The sequence below is a fragment of the Hypoxylon trugodes genome (genome assembly GCF_022578975.1).
Source record: "Hypoxylon trugodes strain CBS 135444 unplaced genomic scaffold F4822scaffold_2, whole genome shotgun sequence".
In the NCBI taxonomy this organism is placed as follows: domain Eukaryota; kingdom Fungi; phylum Ascomycota; class Sordariomycetes; order Xylariales; family Hypoxylaceae; genus Hypoxylon; species Hypoxylon trugodes.
The window spans coordinates 3222682-3240651 of record NW_026250017.1 but is presented as its reverse complement, the minus strand read 5'-3'; the positions used below and the strand labels follow the sequence as shown (position 1 = coordinate 3240651).

The following is a 17970-nucleotide window of genomic DNA, read 5'->3' as shown; positions in this document are numbered from 1 at the left end:
AAGCTTGGTAGGCTAAGTAGGGAGAGGTGTAAGCCGGTAGTGGTAAGGCGCGTGGGGTAGGGGGGAAGAGGGTGATGGGAGGAATAGAAATTAGAAGATGGATGGCATCCCAAGACCGTGGATAAGGTAGGGAAGCGAGACGTCAGGAGCTGCTCGTCCGTACTAAAACCTTGCGTTGCAACGCCGCCGGCATTAATTGTGCAGCCTACATAATTATAGTATAGTTCTATAGATGTATAGTTATATGTACGAGGTATGTATATGCGTGCGGGTAATATACTCATTATCCACCTCGCCTGAGAAAAAGAGGCTACCTGTAAAAGTCGGTGGGATATTATACCTCGCAGGCCTATGTGTTATGTCGATCGGAGATACTGCACTCAACTTACTATACACCGCGTCTACTATTATAGTAGGTACATAGTAATACTACTATCTATGCGTTGAAACATCGGCACGTTTCCTAAGCTATGGACAGGGAAAGAAAAGAAGATAAAATAAAAAAAGCGCCGCAGATAATAAAACAAAACAAAATACTACCGCCAAGCGTCACCATTTACTTGGCAGCAGCATCGATTTTCGTACTATATGCACAATGCCTAGATTTGGTTTCAAACTTTTGAGGTCAGAGAAAAGAAATGCTTGTTTGATTTCTGGGCATCTGGGCCTTGGCTTGGTAAGCTATCTGCCTCATCTAGCTACCCGGCCTTTATTAGCTAGGATGTGCTGCGTAAGATGCGCCTCTAAAACGCTAAGCTATGGGTATTTTATAGTGGGCGTAAGCTATCGAAACCCTAGAGCTCTCTATCTGATCAGCGGAGGGGCATTCATCCCGTGCAAGCGGATAAGGGTCCATCTCGCCCCAGTGTCTGATTGGTAGATTTGTTAAACTCCGTGCCCGTTATAGTGCTAATAATAATACCTATGACATTAATGGTCTCTGTCTGTTTCCCTGCCAAGGAAACACTCAAAGATTGTCTTCGCTAAAGTCCGTCTTGGTATGTTTTGCTAGGCCTGTCGTGTTTGTAAATTGTCTTGTACCTGATTAGTTGCTAGAGGCTGCGTAGGGGGTTACGATGCGGTCATCATCGGCTGTGGGTGTCTGCAGCTGAATACCTTGGTACATAATGTGGAAGATCCCTAAGTCAATCTAGCCACCCATTTCTTATTGTTGCTTGGTCATCTAGAAGCTTGGTGTGGTTTCGAAAAGCAAGGGATATAAGATGGGGGGGCAAGCTTGAGCTTCATAATTAAACTAATCACGAATTACGATCGCTTCTAAAACGAAAGTTAAGTTGTATGTGATGGTGGAAAATGTAACCAGGGGATTACCTTTAATTCTCATTGACCCTTACTCCTTGCGGATGTTGTATGCGGTCCCCTACTCCGCTATGCTGTAGCTAGCTAAGCTCCGTAGAACACGTCAACGTGATTGACGCCTCGGACATGCTCTAGCGCACATGGCTTACTGGCTGGCCCGCTTACACTTGAGACTACTGCTACATATTCGCGCAAAATAACAGGGGAGACTGCAGAGCACATGCTATTACTGTCATGTTAGTTGATTTTACCACCACATGTGAAATCCAAATCGTTCCACTTGAGATTCCAAAAATGCAATACATTTAAGCTAAACCAGCTAAGAATCCCATGTCTATCATCAAGGTGGGTAGAGATAAGAGTCAATCTCCCGCAGATAACCGCCAAGAAACCCAAGAACCAAGGTGTGTACCCATACGTTGTACGAATTTATGTATGTGTATGCATTTCAGATGTCCTAAATCCAACCCATCCACCCATCCCAGCCGTACCTATCCATCGTATCGCCCAAAAGGGTACCCTCAAAACGCCACGGGGAAAAACAAAGAACGAGAGGCAAGAGACCGGCCTCCCCGCCAATTTAGGTGCATGCTATGAAGTAGATCGTTACAATAATTTTGGCCATGTCGTAAAGTTTTAGTTCGTCGTTCGTAAGCGCTACGTTTTTTTTGTTCAACTTTTGTCTAGTTGGAGCGCGTGCTTGCTCGCTTGAAAAGAATAGGTAATCATGTTTGAAAGAAGTGTTGAAAGGAACCCGCCCAATGATGTTGTTTTATTGATTTACTCAACAACGGCAACCTCGTGATAATCTTCCTTATGCTCACCAGGGTGCTCGCCATAGTGGACGGGACCGAGCTTGAGGAAACGCAGGCTGCCGACGCTGCTCTGGCTGGAGCTGCGACGGGGGTGCATGGCGGGCTTGATGCTCTGGGCGGTGGGGTATGAGGCAGAGGTTGTGGGAGCTAGAGACAAGAAAGTCAAAGGCTGCTCCTTGCGGACGTGCTGGGCGAGGTTCTGGCTGGCGCTAGACATTTTTGTTGATAATGTATAGATGTTTAAACTTGTGGTGTAGTTTATGTTCGCGAAGATAAAGTTCGAGGCGCGCTCAAATTTTGTCAAAGTTCTCAACAGAATTCTAGTTTGGTCTGAGTATTGTAGGTCTTTGTTGGATGAAGAACAATATGAAGAGAGCAAGAATAGATTTTCGGGAGAATGGGATGCGTCCTTTATACCCGTCGACAATGGCCAGGCAGCCCCTACGGAGGAGAGGGCGGGAAGCCAGGAAGCCAAGGGCTTTGTCCCCCCACACCACCCCTATAACCATTGCACACTATAAACATTTTGGTGTACACCGATAAGTACCAGGCTCCGATCTCTCTGGTAGGTAGCAACCGGGGCATCGGTGCGTTTCTGGTAGTGAGTCGCCAAGACTTGCCAGAAGGGTTTGTATTTTTCTTTGTGCCGCAACCTGCGGGTAGTTTCAGCAGTCAGCATCCGCGCCCCCAGGAATCCTAAGAAATCCAATCCCGGCTCGACGGAGTGATAATAGGTAATGGTGGTGACCGGGGGGAAGCCCAGACCCTATCTTTTCATTTTCCATATTTTTCTGATTGGGCGCGCCGACCGCTTGCCCGCGGACATAGGCGGCACATGTCCGAGTTATGAGCGCATTGCACAAAAGGGCTGTATACGCACGCACGGGGTACACGTGGGGTGCTAATTGGCAACGAATAGCCGGGCGCAAAACAATCGAAGGAGCAGGTCAGAACACACGAGCCAATGCGAACGAAAGGGAGATTTTGCTCTTGTGGTATATTGTATCCGAGGTATAGTCATCGACTTAATCTGATTGGGAGGTGATTAGTAAAGGTTCGATCGCATCCTCGGTTTCAGGTGGCCTATGGTGGCAGACGGGCGGGTGAGCGGGACATGTTCGATCCAAGGCGCGGTCGCCCGCGGCTCATTCTGAGGCTTTGAGGCTCAAGACAACCGAGAACATATGATAATGAAACAGAAGGGGTGTGGAGAAGAGAGATGCGGCTCCTCTTGACTTTAAATCAACAGCAAAGGCACCCGATAACCCGGGGCATCACGGCGAGAAATGGCTCTGAATTCGGAGGTTGGACAGCTTACGATTGGGTGGGCCAAGCCGCTAACGGGAATGTTCGGAGAGGCCCTATAAGATCTCGCAGGGGCGCCCCGGAGATATCGGTCTTTCCTAAAATGGAAGCTATTCAGCGGAAGTGCCGTCATGCAATCACGGAACACAGCTGCTCCTGCTTCATAACTACGCAGTCACTTCCGTAGTAAGATGAGCAATAATCGGGAATTTGAACTTGGAAGCCACGTACCTGCACTCCGACTTATATGCATATATGCATAAAAGGTAGGTTCACTAAGGGATAGGGGATGTCGTATTAATAAAATGCGTATGATAGCGAGGAAAAGGAGAAAAGGGGGTATGGACATTTCCTCATATCTAGTTCTCAAGTTTGAGGCATCTTTAGTGGAATTAGCAAGGCTAACTGCTAATATGGGTTGTAGGACAACTTTGAACGGGAACGGGATACGTCGCTCCCATCAAGGCAAGATTGTGAGATGCCTGCGTGCTTCAGTCTGGCGAACTTGCCACCCCTATATCTCAACCCTATGGCACCATATTAGATTATATATACATTAAAATACTATAATAAAGCATTTATAGCCTGTGTTGAATGTTGGAGATATCTTTAAATACGCGAGGCTACCTAGGTGGGTATTATCAATGGGAACCAGCGTCCAGCCCCCAAGAAGCCCAGTGCTAAATTTGTCAAGGCTGGACGGAGAAGAACGTATTATGCGTCATAGTTCAAGCATCATCGTGCTCGAGTTCGGGCAGGCCCTCAAGCGCGAAGAGGTAGCGGTAGTGTACCTCCTTGAGTTCTTTCGGCTACATCGGCGCCGTGGGGGCTCCATTCGCTTGCGCTGAATGTGTCTGGGGTGAGTGTTGCTTAAAAATAAGATAGATGGAGCAAATGAGGCTAATAGATAATCATATCCTCATCAAATTGCACCTATTTGCCACGCGTCCCTCATCTAGTAATGTCGGTTAATGTAAGTACGTCGAACAACTGGGCTGAACGGCGAACAATGGTATCCTATTGCCCGCGCAAGTACCTAATGGGGACCATATGTAACCTTCCTACGGAAATGCCCGCGGCGAGGCACATCGTAAGGTGTGTGATGCTATGGTACTGGCTGTTCAATACTCGGTAGCTTTGTGGGCATAAGTAACAGTTGGGGCTGCAGAAGGTGAGTGAGGATCGAGAATACGGGATCCTGCAACTATCCTGCAGTAGATCCAATCCTCGGTGTTTGTTGAGTACATGTTCATGTTGCGGCGAAGGTAGCCTTGACCATTAACAAGAAACACGAATCCTACGTTGGTTCGGCCTCGGAAAGGTCTTCTGGTGATGTAGCACAACAGCATTTCATCTCGCAATGCTTAGGCTAATACAGAAGGCGATATCATGTACTTAGTTATTCTTAGTCCTACGAATATGATGGTCAAGAGAGAAGAGCGTGACGAAGCTTCCGAGAAAAGATAGTCCGGTATCAGGGTTTGTCGCGAGCGCGAGGACTGTACTTTCCTTCTTGGGTACTTGGAGAGCTAAGAGGGTGTCGCTCTATAAAATACATAGGGGAGGACGCCGCTGTATTGCGTATAGCAGACTGCCACAAGGTCCAGAGCGCACTCGATGGAATCTTTTGGCTAAACAGGATATCGGGTCATCACGACCGTAGACATACTGGGAGTCAGGAGCCTCGGGTCCGAACAATTTGCCTCTCTAAGGATACCTTGATAGCCCTGGATCCTTTAAGAGACGATATTCGTATCCCAAGTCCCTCGCCATAAGGTTCTATCGTCTAAATTGCTCTGTATGGAATTCTCTATCTCTCTTAAACGGTTGTACATCCAGGTCTCCTAGCAATTAACGCTTGACAGTAGGAAACCCCATCAAGGGCAGAGGCAGTGATTCTATAATACATTGTGTACTATTTTAGCCACAGGACAAGGAGTCGACTGCTCTCCAGTATATTCTTAAGGCTGGATTAAAGTGAGCTTCAACGCGACGAAAGCATCTTAGCATAACCCATAGCCACACCACCACCCACATCCTTCTCTCCATCTTCAATCCCCTACTCTTGTCTGAAATGCGCCTCTAAGTATATGCGGCACTCGGTTTGCTGACTATCGGATGGAGAAATCGGGAGGGTTATATGTCTAAGTTCAGACGGAGTATCGATAGGAGAGGCCTGGTGAAGTTATGGCTGTAAAGATGCCCTGTGAATCTAGGGAGCATCTTCTACGCCGTGTTTCAGGCGCTAGGGACGGGACTCATTTAGGTTGAGTGGTTTGAGGCTTTTCGCGTCTAATACATTCTACATGGGGTGAGTACGTTGCTTCAGGGGCAAAATATCAAAGGAGCCGTAGGCCCTAGGAAAAACCCCGAATGATAAATGAATTGTATTTGATTTGCCGATATTATAGCTAGACAGATAAAAATAGATGGTTTAAGGAGAATGGGTATGATGCTTTGTAGACTTCATGTGGAGAAAGAAGGGGCATAAGATATTGTCTTTTCGATGGTGTCCGTAAGGGATGATATGATCTGACTACGCTACCTAGGTACTCAATAACATCATGATACAGAGAATAGTTAGCAAGAAACTGAACATTACGACTACTCTAGGGCTTGAATAAAATGCGCCGGTTGCTGCCTCTCCCCTAGATTGCTCCTGTGCATCCCATTTGTCTATCATGAAGGAGCATGGCTTACAAATGACGCTAACCCTAGATACCATATTGTTATTAATCACTCATCTCACCAGAAATATCTTGCATGCGATTTAGTATCCATACATAGACTTAATGTTACATGTATATTCCGTTACACCGGTCTACGTGTACTACTCCATATACGATGGCTAGGTTGGTGATCAGTGGCATAAGACGCATCCTACCTGTGACTCCTACGCGTGGCATGCTCTTGGCCCTGTATGACGGCGAAGTGATGATGAGTTAGGGTTGGTCGGTATTAAGGGGGGAAGGTCTCCTGTACTACACGAGACGCTGAACATTGGAACCTTGGAGTTGTGGTAATCACACGTTTTTCACTTCTGTAAGGGTGGGAACACGGATGTGGAAGGGACATAGGGGTAACCAGGAATAATGGAAAGGACAGTGGTCTATTGGTTACTATCACTTGCATATGAAGGAGAAGGTGTGATTCATACAGCATGCGAGAACCAGCTGCAGTTTCTTGTTGGGACTAATTATTGTTGCAAAGCCATTCGATTACTGTTCTAAGTACACATATGTTCACTCTACATGTCTCTGCTCCCTCGTCAGTCAAGGTTTCATGAAGACTGAAAAAACTTGACTCCAAGTCGTTCCCGCACATCCGATGGGAAATAAATTCGACATCAAGGGTGTGAGTCTCAATGCTGCCACCCCTTTCATTGAGGTCATCAGGGTAAGGAAATATATCCACTCCAAGCCGGGGAGCTAGCATTCACACAGCCGTTGTGATCATGGACATGGTCCTCGACCAACCACACAGCGTAGTATTGGGACCACTGTGAACATGCTGCAGGTGACTGATGATATTCGAACTATTGTTACCATCTAAGGTCGTTCTGTCTGTTTTTGGTATTAAGCAGGGCCCTAACTTTTTCAAACTTTACGGGAAACTCGTCAACAACAGGGAGTAGATAGACCTCAAAAGGGTCGGGCCGAGGTCGGTAGCACCATCGAGGCAAGCCCACCGCCTCTGAAAAGGGGAACAAGCCTAAAGTCTGTTGGTAGCTAGATTTAGTAGGGAACTCCTGACATTTCCTACCAGGGGGTTTCCAGCCTCACTAGTGGTCCGAACGAGACGAATCCACGCCCCATGACTCCAGATGCACAATAGCTTCTCTGGGCAATACACGTAACGCATCTTTACTCCTTCGTCGACACCCGCGTTGGTTGGTCATCGCATATATCTCCTCTCCGAGGCCCCCATGTTCATCGACTAGGTGTCTTGCTTCTAGTAGAAAAGAGTCGACCAACATACACGGAAAGCCGTACCGCTTCCACGATAGGATAAATTTGCCGGATTTCCTTCGTAGTTGTATTTATGATCGACACTTTTGGGAAGATAGACGCGATATTTCCGCTACTAGTGATGACAGAGGTGGCCAGACCCGACAGTCTAGTACGCAACGCGCAGGCGCTTATTCTCACCACGCCGCATAGCGATTGGCTAATTTTCGCGCGTAGGGGACCACGAGCATGAAAACTCCGAATACTTTGCCAGGCCGAGATCAAAATAGGAAACTCTGCTAAGAAATCCAAATGAATTAGTAACTCATCTGAATTCCTGATTTGCTTGTGTGATGAAACGTCCCATTGCCGCTCTGTCCCGCTCTATCCCAGCGCGCCAAGTGCAAGAGCATGTATACTACGCGAACTCAGTAACTTAACTACTGCAGTGACTAGTAAAACATATCGGAAACTGACTAGGATCCTCCAATCTAAGAGTGATATATTCTGGGTAGAAAGGGGGAGAGTTGCACTGCTATTTCCAGTGGCCCCTGACTCGGGGCAGATTGAATTGTGGGATAGCGACGGCTTTAGGCGAACCACAAGATATGATGGGATTAGACAAAACACCCACACTAGTATTGCACAAAGATCAAAGGGTCAAGCGCAACAAGTCACACTTGGTGGATGGTATGTCCAGAAATTAGAGAGATCCAAGGTTGAACTCTCCCCGAGAAGAGATCTCGGCCATCCCGATGTCAGTTGGTCAAGTGGGAGGTCGGACTAAGTCACTGACTCCACGTCAGGCTCATTAAGTTGATACTTGGGAGTAAAGATCGAAAATGCAAATTCGCATAGACCGGTTAAAAGACCTTCAAATAGGTCAAGGGCTAGAAATATGTGAGTGATACGGCGAAATTGCCCTTCCGTCGTTATTAAGCCCCAGCGAAGGCTTTGCGCCAGGCAACCTCCCGCTGCAGACAATCCAACGTTACCTAGGTACGGCCGTAGGTTCGATATCCGATGGTGACTCCGGCCGACATAGGGCTCCTCAAGATTAGGGGGTCACTTGATCCAAAACACCTGTAGGTTAGAAGGAGAGCCCCGGCATTGGGGGCGGGACGTAAGAGCAGCCGATGATGTGGGTCATTTCTTCGGCTGCAGCTCTGCGAGACAGCCGAATACACATTCTTAAGGGGGAGGGATGGTCGCATAAGCGGCGGGCCATAAGGCTGGTTGTTGTACCAGATGAATGTTGGTTGGAAGATTATATTAACGGCTACATCAAAATCTTTCACTCTTAGTGCTTCTTTATTTTCTGACTAGTTTCTAAAATAGGATATACTATTAGCGTAGTACTTAATAAGATTCAGCGAATGACTCACTGTTCAATTTGAATTCAATTGTGTAACAGGGTGATTGACGCGAATGGGCTGAGCTGTTTGTCTTGAATGATCGTGACTGGATGAATTAACCTGTCGTCTATTTCATTTTTTATTGGGGGTCCACACCCGATCGAGAGAGGCAGGTAAACGAGTGCACTATTGCAAATACGGTCTGAACTTACAATTGGATAGAAGGCTGGAGCGATTAATCTTCGTCGTCGTCTTGATATTCAGATCAGGGACCGACGCTTAAGTCGCCCCTCGGGTGACAACGGCCACGACCCAACAGTTCCCGAATCTAGGTACTAGGCCGGCAGACAAGTTAAGTCGATGAAATGATGCCAAGCCAAAATAAGTGTAGGTACGTATGTAAGGCATGTATGTATGTGTGTATGTGCCGTAGATTCCCGTTCAACTCGATTTCTCCCTTACTTCATGCACAGCTGTTCTGCATCAGGCTAAGGATTATCATCAGATGGTAGACAACTGGGCATGCTGTACTTGGTCTCTCCACGGCAGTGTTGCCCCATAGTACGCATGTTCGCCCTGTACGAACGATGTTAGTCGTTAGTTGTTAGATGGTGAATAAACACAGGGCCTAGCAGTTCGTTCTATAACACCCCGGCAGATTGAGATGGACGGTAGCCGGCCCGTCCCATTCGGCTAGTTGGGCATACCGTGCAGGCATGTAAAACGCATCGAGAGGGTATGACTTGCCGTCTCCGGCGGATGAGAGGTACGGCCATTGGGCATTGGCATCATTACAGGTTGGAGCGGACGGGACTGGGCCAAGCGGCACAGCTTCACTCAATCGGGAGAGGGCGAAGACGCAATGACCCTGAGAGAAGTATTCTGGAAACTCCCCTTTCGAACACGAATCCCGGTAGTCTGCAAAAATTGGACGGGCGAATATTCTCTGCATGAAATGATGCGCCGCCGGCGGACAAGGAGCAGGATCGCAACGCATGTATGTCGCTCTACATGTAAGTAGTGTAGTGGTGTCGTGCGTGGGCACCCAAGCCCCGTGTTCTGTTACGCATCGGGTAATTTTCTGTTCTTGCTCTTTTCTTATTTATTCCTTCTTTTCATCTCCCGATTTTTACTGCAATCTACCGCATAAAATCGTGGGACAAAAACTGTTTGTGCCATGTCATGACTTACATCCCATATACACATACGATGCGGGTATGGATGATGCTTGGATGTTGTTGGAGAGAAGACTTGTAGAGTGGGTGAGATTAAGTTACGTACCTACCTAGGTACATATGTAGGTACCTAGGTATTTACGTACAGCCTGGAAGGTGTGAATTTTGGCCCCCTGTTGGTGGGAAATCTAGGCAAGTAGGGGTACAGATGTGCCTGCTAAGATATCCTACTCGGTTCCCGTTCTTGCTTGGTGTGCTGGAGTACCTATATTATATACGTAGATACTTAGATACAAGTTCAGGTACCTTGGTACTTGTTTATGAATATTTGAAACAAAGAGGTGCGGTACGTACCGAAAACCCAACCCCCCCTTGCCCCCAGAATTTGCTCCACCTGCCTGGACTTTGTGATTCTCCCATGTTTCGTTTTTTCCATTCTCCCATCATCTCGCCTTTCGCTATTTTATCTTATTTTTTTCCCTACGATTAGGTACCTATACCTAACGGGTATATGTATGGTTTGATAAAGCCACGCCAACTGGTGATCTAAGCCGCCTTGACAGGGTTATGCGCTTTTCTCCCCTACTTACTGTAAGCTCCACGAAGCAATGCCAGGGGCCTCACTTCAACTTAACACATGCCGCAGATGTTCTTGGTACCTACATACCTATAGATTTGCAGTTGGCTAGGTCAGGTCCCAACGGGAAGGATTCAGAGCACATCCGCCCAGACGGACGATTTATTATTGCCCTTTTCATTATTTCATTTTCTTATTTTTATTTTTATTTTTTCAAATTATCCCCCTCCTTTCCCTTTTCGTCTCGAGAGAAAAAAAATAATACTACATTTCGCACTCGGTCCATATCTAGATCTCCCTGTCTCATTGCCCATTGCTTGCCTACGGGATGGCCCACTTTCCACCACCCTTGGAGCTAGGTCAGGGCAAGCAATCGGGAAAGGATGGACGGGGGTTAAGTACGTAACCCTCTCACCCCAAATAAGCTGTCGGGTCCGGCGTCCAGTGAACACACAAACATCGAAGCTCTAGCTGTGTGGCGTCCCTAGGCAAGTCTAACAGCACTTGACATGCCTTCGGGGGCCTCGTGAAGTGCTCTGCGGGAATCCTTAGCACTAGGAAATCATACTATTGTTGGATACCCATAGCTGCCTAGTCCTTTAGCGGGCAAAATATGGTAGCACACATGATAACAACTAGGTATAATGATGAAATCAAAAGCAGCCAACGGTTACAATCAAAAAAGGAAGCAAACGCAACAGCCCCGGGATCATTCGCATGTTCTGCCAACCGGTTTGCAGGAACTGTCAGACGTATATTTCTACTGCTAGGGCAGTGGTCGACCCCTAAGGGCCATTGTCCAACTAGATTGGCCCGTCTGCTGGTGAGAAGAACGCCTGTGGATGGACTACTTGCCTACAGCACCGTGCCTTACCTAACCTTACAACCACGTCCTCTTCCTCTCTTGGCCGCCAACGCGCGCCCACACACTCGATTCAATCTCATTTTACATACTCCTCTCCACCGGTTTCTATTTTGTATTCTGTCTTCCTGATCGGAACGCCGCAATACCCCTGCTTTGTCCACGGGTAGTTCGACCCTAGTACGGGAACTGAGCCATTGACCTGCGTGGTGGAAATGCCTTAGGAGAACGACTTTTTCTAGAGTACCTTACCAGATGACGTCCGCTTCTACACCCAATGGTTCTTTTCCAAGGACCGACCCTAATCCCAACTTCTCCACCGAATTCACGGATGCATAAAGCTGCTGCCGCAGAACCCACGCGTATCTCGCGGCCGCCATTCCACACTTCCAACTGCAGCAAGCTCATATTACACTTTCCCCTTTTCTCTATAAGTTCTTCGACTGTCTAGATACATGTTGGAAATAAGGAGGGTGACTTCCAGTCTGATGATAGTCGCTAATTTATACACACCACCTGTTATTTTAGCCCGAAGTTGTTCTACTCCCAACAGGGCATTCTCGAGATCTGCTGCGGCGGCCAAAAAACACTTCGCGGTAGTCTACTACCAACTGAAGCATCCCGCGGCTAAGTCGCTTATATCACAGTTTAGTCGATCTTGTGACAAACAATCAGGGACCTGACATAGACATACCCGTCTACACAAAAGGTGATTCACGATCCCGCCTCGAGCAATATAAATTCCCTCTCTTTCCCACTACGATAATCAATATTGTTTCTCATCGTCATCACGCACTCTACTCAACATCTGATTCAAACTATTCGAATCAATCTTTACGAGTAACTATCTACATACCATATTCGCTCCGTCCTTGAAATCATCAAGACCGTCTCATCAAAATCACAAAGTTTCCTCTTGGATTTGAATATACCGTTCGTCTACCACCTTGACTACACACACGCTTGTACTTACTCGAGACGAATAGATCTAAATCATTTACATATTGCGATTTCCGTCACAATCCGAGAAGGCTCATCTTCAAAATGTGCAAGATTTACCAGATCACATACTCATGTGGATGCACCGAGCCACAGGAAGCCCCGTGTGCCGAGAGCCCAAACAGCATTGGAAGTTGCGCTAAAGGGATAAAGCCAGAAGCGGTTAGCAACGATGGTCCGTGTGATAAACACGCTTAAGCATCAAACGCTTCTATGTAAAGGGCATCGACTTTATAGTTCCTGTCCTTGACTGACTTGGCGTTCTGCTTGGAGATATCTACTGGTAGGAACCCTTCTGGCGAACATGGTCGGACGGCTGGGGAGTGAGGGCGCAGGATGGAAGAGCGTTTTGCGAGCAATCGCCTCGATACCTCAATTTGCCTTTCGTCTATTACCAATGGTTGTCGAAAACTCGGCCTGGCGTCAGCATTCGGCAACTCTACACATACACTCTCTCGAAGTGCTCGGAAAGGTGGACTACATCCGGTAGTCGTTGTTTCTATTATTATTATTATTATTATTTGCTTTCTTTTCTCTGGGAGCAATCTGACCCGGATTCCATTGACGCCATGGAGCGGGCTCTTAAAGGGGGGGATTCAAAAAGCTACTACTAGTTTTGTACTTGACTGGCGGGTGGGATAATTTCAGATAGTCTTTTTTTTCCCTTTGAATTACATTGTTTCATTTTTCTATAACTCCGAGTCCATTGCCACAACTCTTAAAAAGTGTTCACCGAAATTCGCGTCGAATGGCATGGCAGAAACGGCTACCAGCATGCGGTCAAGTCGCGGCCGTAAAACGTGACACGAGGAAATATAACGGCCACTTCCGCGGTCAAAAGTGGCCATCCGAGGGCACAGATAATTACTACAAGGCAGACGTGGAGGGAGTCATCGTCGCACTTAGAGCACAGAGAACACAGGAGAACAAGAAGCAGTAGAAGCCTTGATTATCCATGTCAGTTGGGTCGCAACCCCGAATGCGCGGGACTTATTCAACCAACATTGCTGTTGGCGGCCAACACGGAACAAGCGTATTTTAGAAATACAAAAATAAGGTGAAGACAAGCTGACGTTGCGAAGAAAATGCGCCGCATTGGAAGAATCCTACCGTGGCCGTGAGTTGAATTGCAGGTAATGAGGCGCTACTCGCATCCAGTATGCATCATGTGATTATTGAGGTGCAAGCGAGAGAAAGTAACAAACTAAAATAAAGAATTTGAATGTGATGGTTGGAAGAAAAAAAAAGAGAAAGTCATAATTTGGTGGGTGATGATTGGAGAAAGGTTACGATTTTGGCGAAATGATTGATCATTTAGCCTAGATCAAAAGTCAGTACTCTATCTCTTCGGTAGCATTATCCCTTGCGTGCCTGGCTACCCAATGTAGCATGTAGCATGTAGCATGTAGGTATACGACACATTTCAATTGAATGTACGTCAAATCGGCAGTTACATAATATTGGGTAGCTGCGACGTCGTACAATATGTATATTTATATTAAGGGTACATTACCATACCACTTTCCTATCTGATTGGCTGTTTGAAACGATACATTTGATGTACATCTCAATAGCGAATACTATTTAACGAGAGGGAAAAAAAAAAGAGGAAGGGGAAGGGGAAGGGGAAGGTCTAAAGCAAAGAGGAGACAGAGAACTTTCGGCGTCGGCAGGTACGGTGATTCATAGACTTGTCTCTGCTGCCCACCTTGGTCGTACCTGACCTGTAATAACCAGTTACCTAACCTAGCAGCCCTAGCCTAAGTACCTAATCAAATGGAACGATCGGATCTAGTTTTCCCACCTCCAGGTTTCTTCCCACACAACTCAATCTAAATCTCCCTTTTTCTTGCATCTTCTCCCCCCACACTCTACCACTACGGACCTACCCATACATCCGCCACACACAAATGAAAAGCGCAGTATCGGGGACCTAGTTGCCTAGGTAGATTAACCTGGATCAATGACTAACTACCTAGCTTGGTAATTCGTCTAGACCGATCATCCCTATTCAGATTGATGGTTACTCATTTCGTTCATCGCGGTTCTCCAACCAATGGCGACCCTACCGCAACCCTACATGGGCGCGTCAGCCCTGTCACATCGCGTCTAATTACATGACTCTGCCCGTAAGAGCGTAGGAGTATACCTTCGGCCCGACGACCAACAACCTTGATCTTCATTGGCATTACATTTCTACTTTACTTATTCGCTCATTTGACGTTACAGTCGGTCGAGGTGGGAGGGCGAAAGCCCGCCACTGGTTCTCTACTTGCTCGACACCGCGCCATCGTTAAATGCGCGTTGGCCCGTTAGGGCGGCCCGGTCCCGGCAAATACGACATTCTATCCTGTTCTGAGCATACAACATCGGATTACACGACATTTTACGAGCTTTTAGTCTCCTTTCCCCAAGGCAACCTACCTTTATGCCCCTTTATTCTGCCCTCTTTTTTTTTTTTTCTAGTTGTCTTATCCTATATTATTTTTCTTCCATTCCGCTGCCAACATTGTGTTACCCAAGTAAGCCCTTACTACCCCTAATGCAACCTATAATCACCGCCTATTCGATCGCCTTCAACCCAAGACTCGGATGGCGATGGAAAGCTGCGTCTATGGGCCGAATTAGGGCAGTGTGCTGACCGAACAATACGAATGTGTCAAACCAACAAACTATGGTCTTACGGTCTACGTAACTCATTCTAGCTGATTGCGAATTAGTCTTGGCAAACCAACGGCTGAGAAGTACCTAATAGTGGTTCTATAATCTTGATTATAATCCGGAGATACACAATTCCACACACAACCGTGCTGTGCAGTCGACCGCATTCGTTAAAATCAATACCCTGGATAAGTACATATTTTGCATCAGTCAAACACAAGGCGGAATATTGTTCGGTGGACAAGAAACGTTCTTATGTCTGCATCTTCATGGATCAACAATGCCATTCAAAAAATACGCTTGTCGCCAACGGCGCTGCCGTCATAGATCGGCTGGAGCGGATTCCTTCCCGCTTAACCTGGTAACGTACCTAGGTATCCTAGTGGAAAAGCTGCCATTACCCCTGCGTCCATCATCGCCTCATGCACAACCCTTGCGGCTCCGGGATGATCTAAACGTGTGGCGGCTACGGCGTGTATTCGGCGCGGTTAGAAACCGCCTCATGGCGTCTAGGATAGTTCCAACGTCGAGAACGAAAAGGAAATGAGTTTCCTTGGCTACCTAACTACCTACCTAGGTAGCCAACCTCGCTCTTACCTGACAAGCTAGGTACCGCTATCTGGATAACCCGGATTGTTCAACTTCCACAGGTTATACTGATGTGATAGAATGTAGCGTTGGTGGTTGCCAAGTGGGCTCTCCAGGTTGCGGATTGGCTGCACTGAAGTCACATTAGGCTTATCCTATAATCTTAAGTTCATCGAACTCGCCCTATCAGCCTTGCCTCAGATTTGTAGGCAGGCCAACCGAAAACCAGACCCATGGTTTGGCTTCGCCAGCCTATTAACTCTACCCGGAAAGCTCTTATTCCCATGCAACACACAGGGGTTAAAGAAGTAAGGGAAATTCCACAATGGCACAAAGTGCCTACTGCCCCCCAACTTGATTGGTCAATTCGGAGCGGTCTTGGCTTGTGGGGTTGCGTATAATCGATAATCGTTAACCTGATCGTTCCCCGTTCACTTACCAATGATCATACCTATATCGCACATACCTAGGTATAAGAAGGGGTATGCAGAATATGCATATCGCAATCCCCGAATAACTAACATATATGGTAAACAGAATAGGAAACTATGTTATTACGGATGATTTCCCAATTTACGCTGGATCCTCCGTGACACCGCCCGGTTAGGTATTCAGCGCGACAATCTTGCTGCAACAGACACCCGGGTGCGCGATTTAGCTATGGTATGAACGCAAAACACAACTGCTAATTGAACATGTTAGCACTTTGCACGGCGTGAGACCGGAACGACAGGACATTTCCTGGTTCCGCTGAGCTTGCAGGACACCTGTTCTTTTGCTCTCTGTCTAATGTCACCTTGTCTCAGGCTCTGTGGCGAGATAAGACTCACCGACAATGCTCATTTCTCACCGAGCTTGACGAATATGTCTCCTTGGCGGGTTTCGATATCCTCGTCGGGTTCTGTTATGGGGTAGTCGAACGGAGATTTGCTTAAGCTCGGTTCAAACCGCCCCACCGACAAGGTAAAATTCCTCGTGCGACAAATAGGTCGTGTCGAACTTCCGGAATCTCTATATCGCCCTATCGAGTCTACCCAGTTTGATATAGCTTGGTTTCCGTGGCCATTCCTTTATTCCCTAGTTATATCATGATTGCTAATCAATTTAGAAACCTCCTTATCCCCGAGATTTACTACCTAGGTACCGTTACTACAGTCAGATACAGATTGAAGAGATCATGCGCATCATGCGACTACTTGGGTTTCTCATATCTAATACCTTGATCACAAGCCTTTAACAAATGCTGTATAATGACTGAGCTATGCGGAGTTATTCCGTAAATCAATTGGGACTGTGTACATTCTGAAGAAAGCCCCACGAATACTACTTCCGTGGTATTCGGCGCTCGTTTTTGCATCGCGGCGGTGTTAGGATCTTCAATTGCCCTGGTCCGACCTTCCAATATGTTACTAGGTGACCCCGAGTAGAATGGCCCCCGCTCACTATCTTGCAGTCCTGAAACTAACCGCCCTGTTTATACTGGACAGAGATACTAAGCTTATTTAAATCCGTTCAAACATATAACGAATTGACATAAGCTATCTGGCTAGGGGTCCTGCGTAGGGATCGTGTTGCAGCCACTGCCTATAGGCTTTGGGCCACTTTGAAGCCTATTCCCTTAAGAGCCGAACAAGTAAGATTGATCATTTATAGAGCCATGCTGACGGTATCAGATCATTCTATAGGTATCATATAATTTGGAACACTATACTGGTTAGTATAATGTCGGCGTCGACTTACATGCGCCAATATCACAGTCAAGCGAAGGACTCGGGCAGCAGGATCAATCTTTGAAATTCAGCACAATAATATTATGTGCCAGAGTTATACCCTCTATTTCGTTCACGCTGACGCAATTAAAACTAGACTGGGAGGAAAGGTAAGGATTCTTTGCATCTCTCACCGCTGTTTATTGATAGCCACGCAGCCCTGGTGAAGTCTTCAGACTTCTCTATATGTAAGCTCAAAACATTAGAAAAGAAAAACACAGCCATAGCAGACTGGTTAAAATCGCCTGATTGACCCAGTTCACGTCAGTCTTGACAAATAGTTACATCCGTATATCGTCGAACCTCGTGGCCAAGAAGGACGCATGTGAGGGAATAGCTAACCTAATCATCGTCCCCTTGCTGCTTCTGGTACATTATAGCTGACGTACGCGTTCAATGCAGTCAATTCTATAGACGCCCAACAAAGGTTCCTGTCGCTTAACGTTTCTATATGTGTTCTAGTGTTACTGCGAAGGCCTTTCGGTTTCGACCGAATCTAGCGCACAGAATGCAGTGTGACTACTTGGTCGAGCAGTTCAATATCGGGGACTGCATCTCCCAGACGGCGATCTACCCATCCGGACCAACGTTTTAGTC

At 46.9% G+C, this 17970-nt stretch overlaps 2 protein-coding genes across 2 annotated transcripts; one reads left to right on the top strand and one right to left on the bottom strand.

The window, feature by feature from the left end:
• Positions 1 to 1900: 1900 nt before the first annotated feature.
• Positions 1901 to 2352, bottom strand: F4822DRAFT_425923 (uncharacterized protein; the record flags this gene model as incomplete). Its single annotated transcript, XM_051460446.1, has 2 exons — positions 1901 to 2027; positions 2105 to 2352. 2 exons carry the CDS (start codon positions 2350 to 2352, stop codon positions 1901 to 1903), a joined length of 375 nt encoding a protein of 124 aa, XP_051318491.1.
• A 10307-nt stretch (positions 2353 to 12659) lies between these two features.
• Positions 12660 to 13295, top strand: F4822DRAFT_425921 (uncharacterized protein; the record flags this gene model as incomplete). Its single annotated transcript, XM_051460445.1, has 2 exons — positions 12660 to 12827; positions 13116 to 13295. 2 exons carry the CDS (start codon positions 12660 to 12662, stop codon positions 13293 to 13295), a joined length of 348 nt encoding a protein of 115 aa, XP_051318490.1.
• Between the last annotated feature and the right edge of the window lie 4675 nt (positions 13296 to 17970).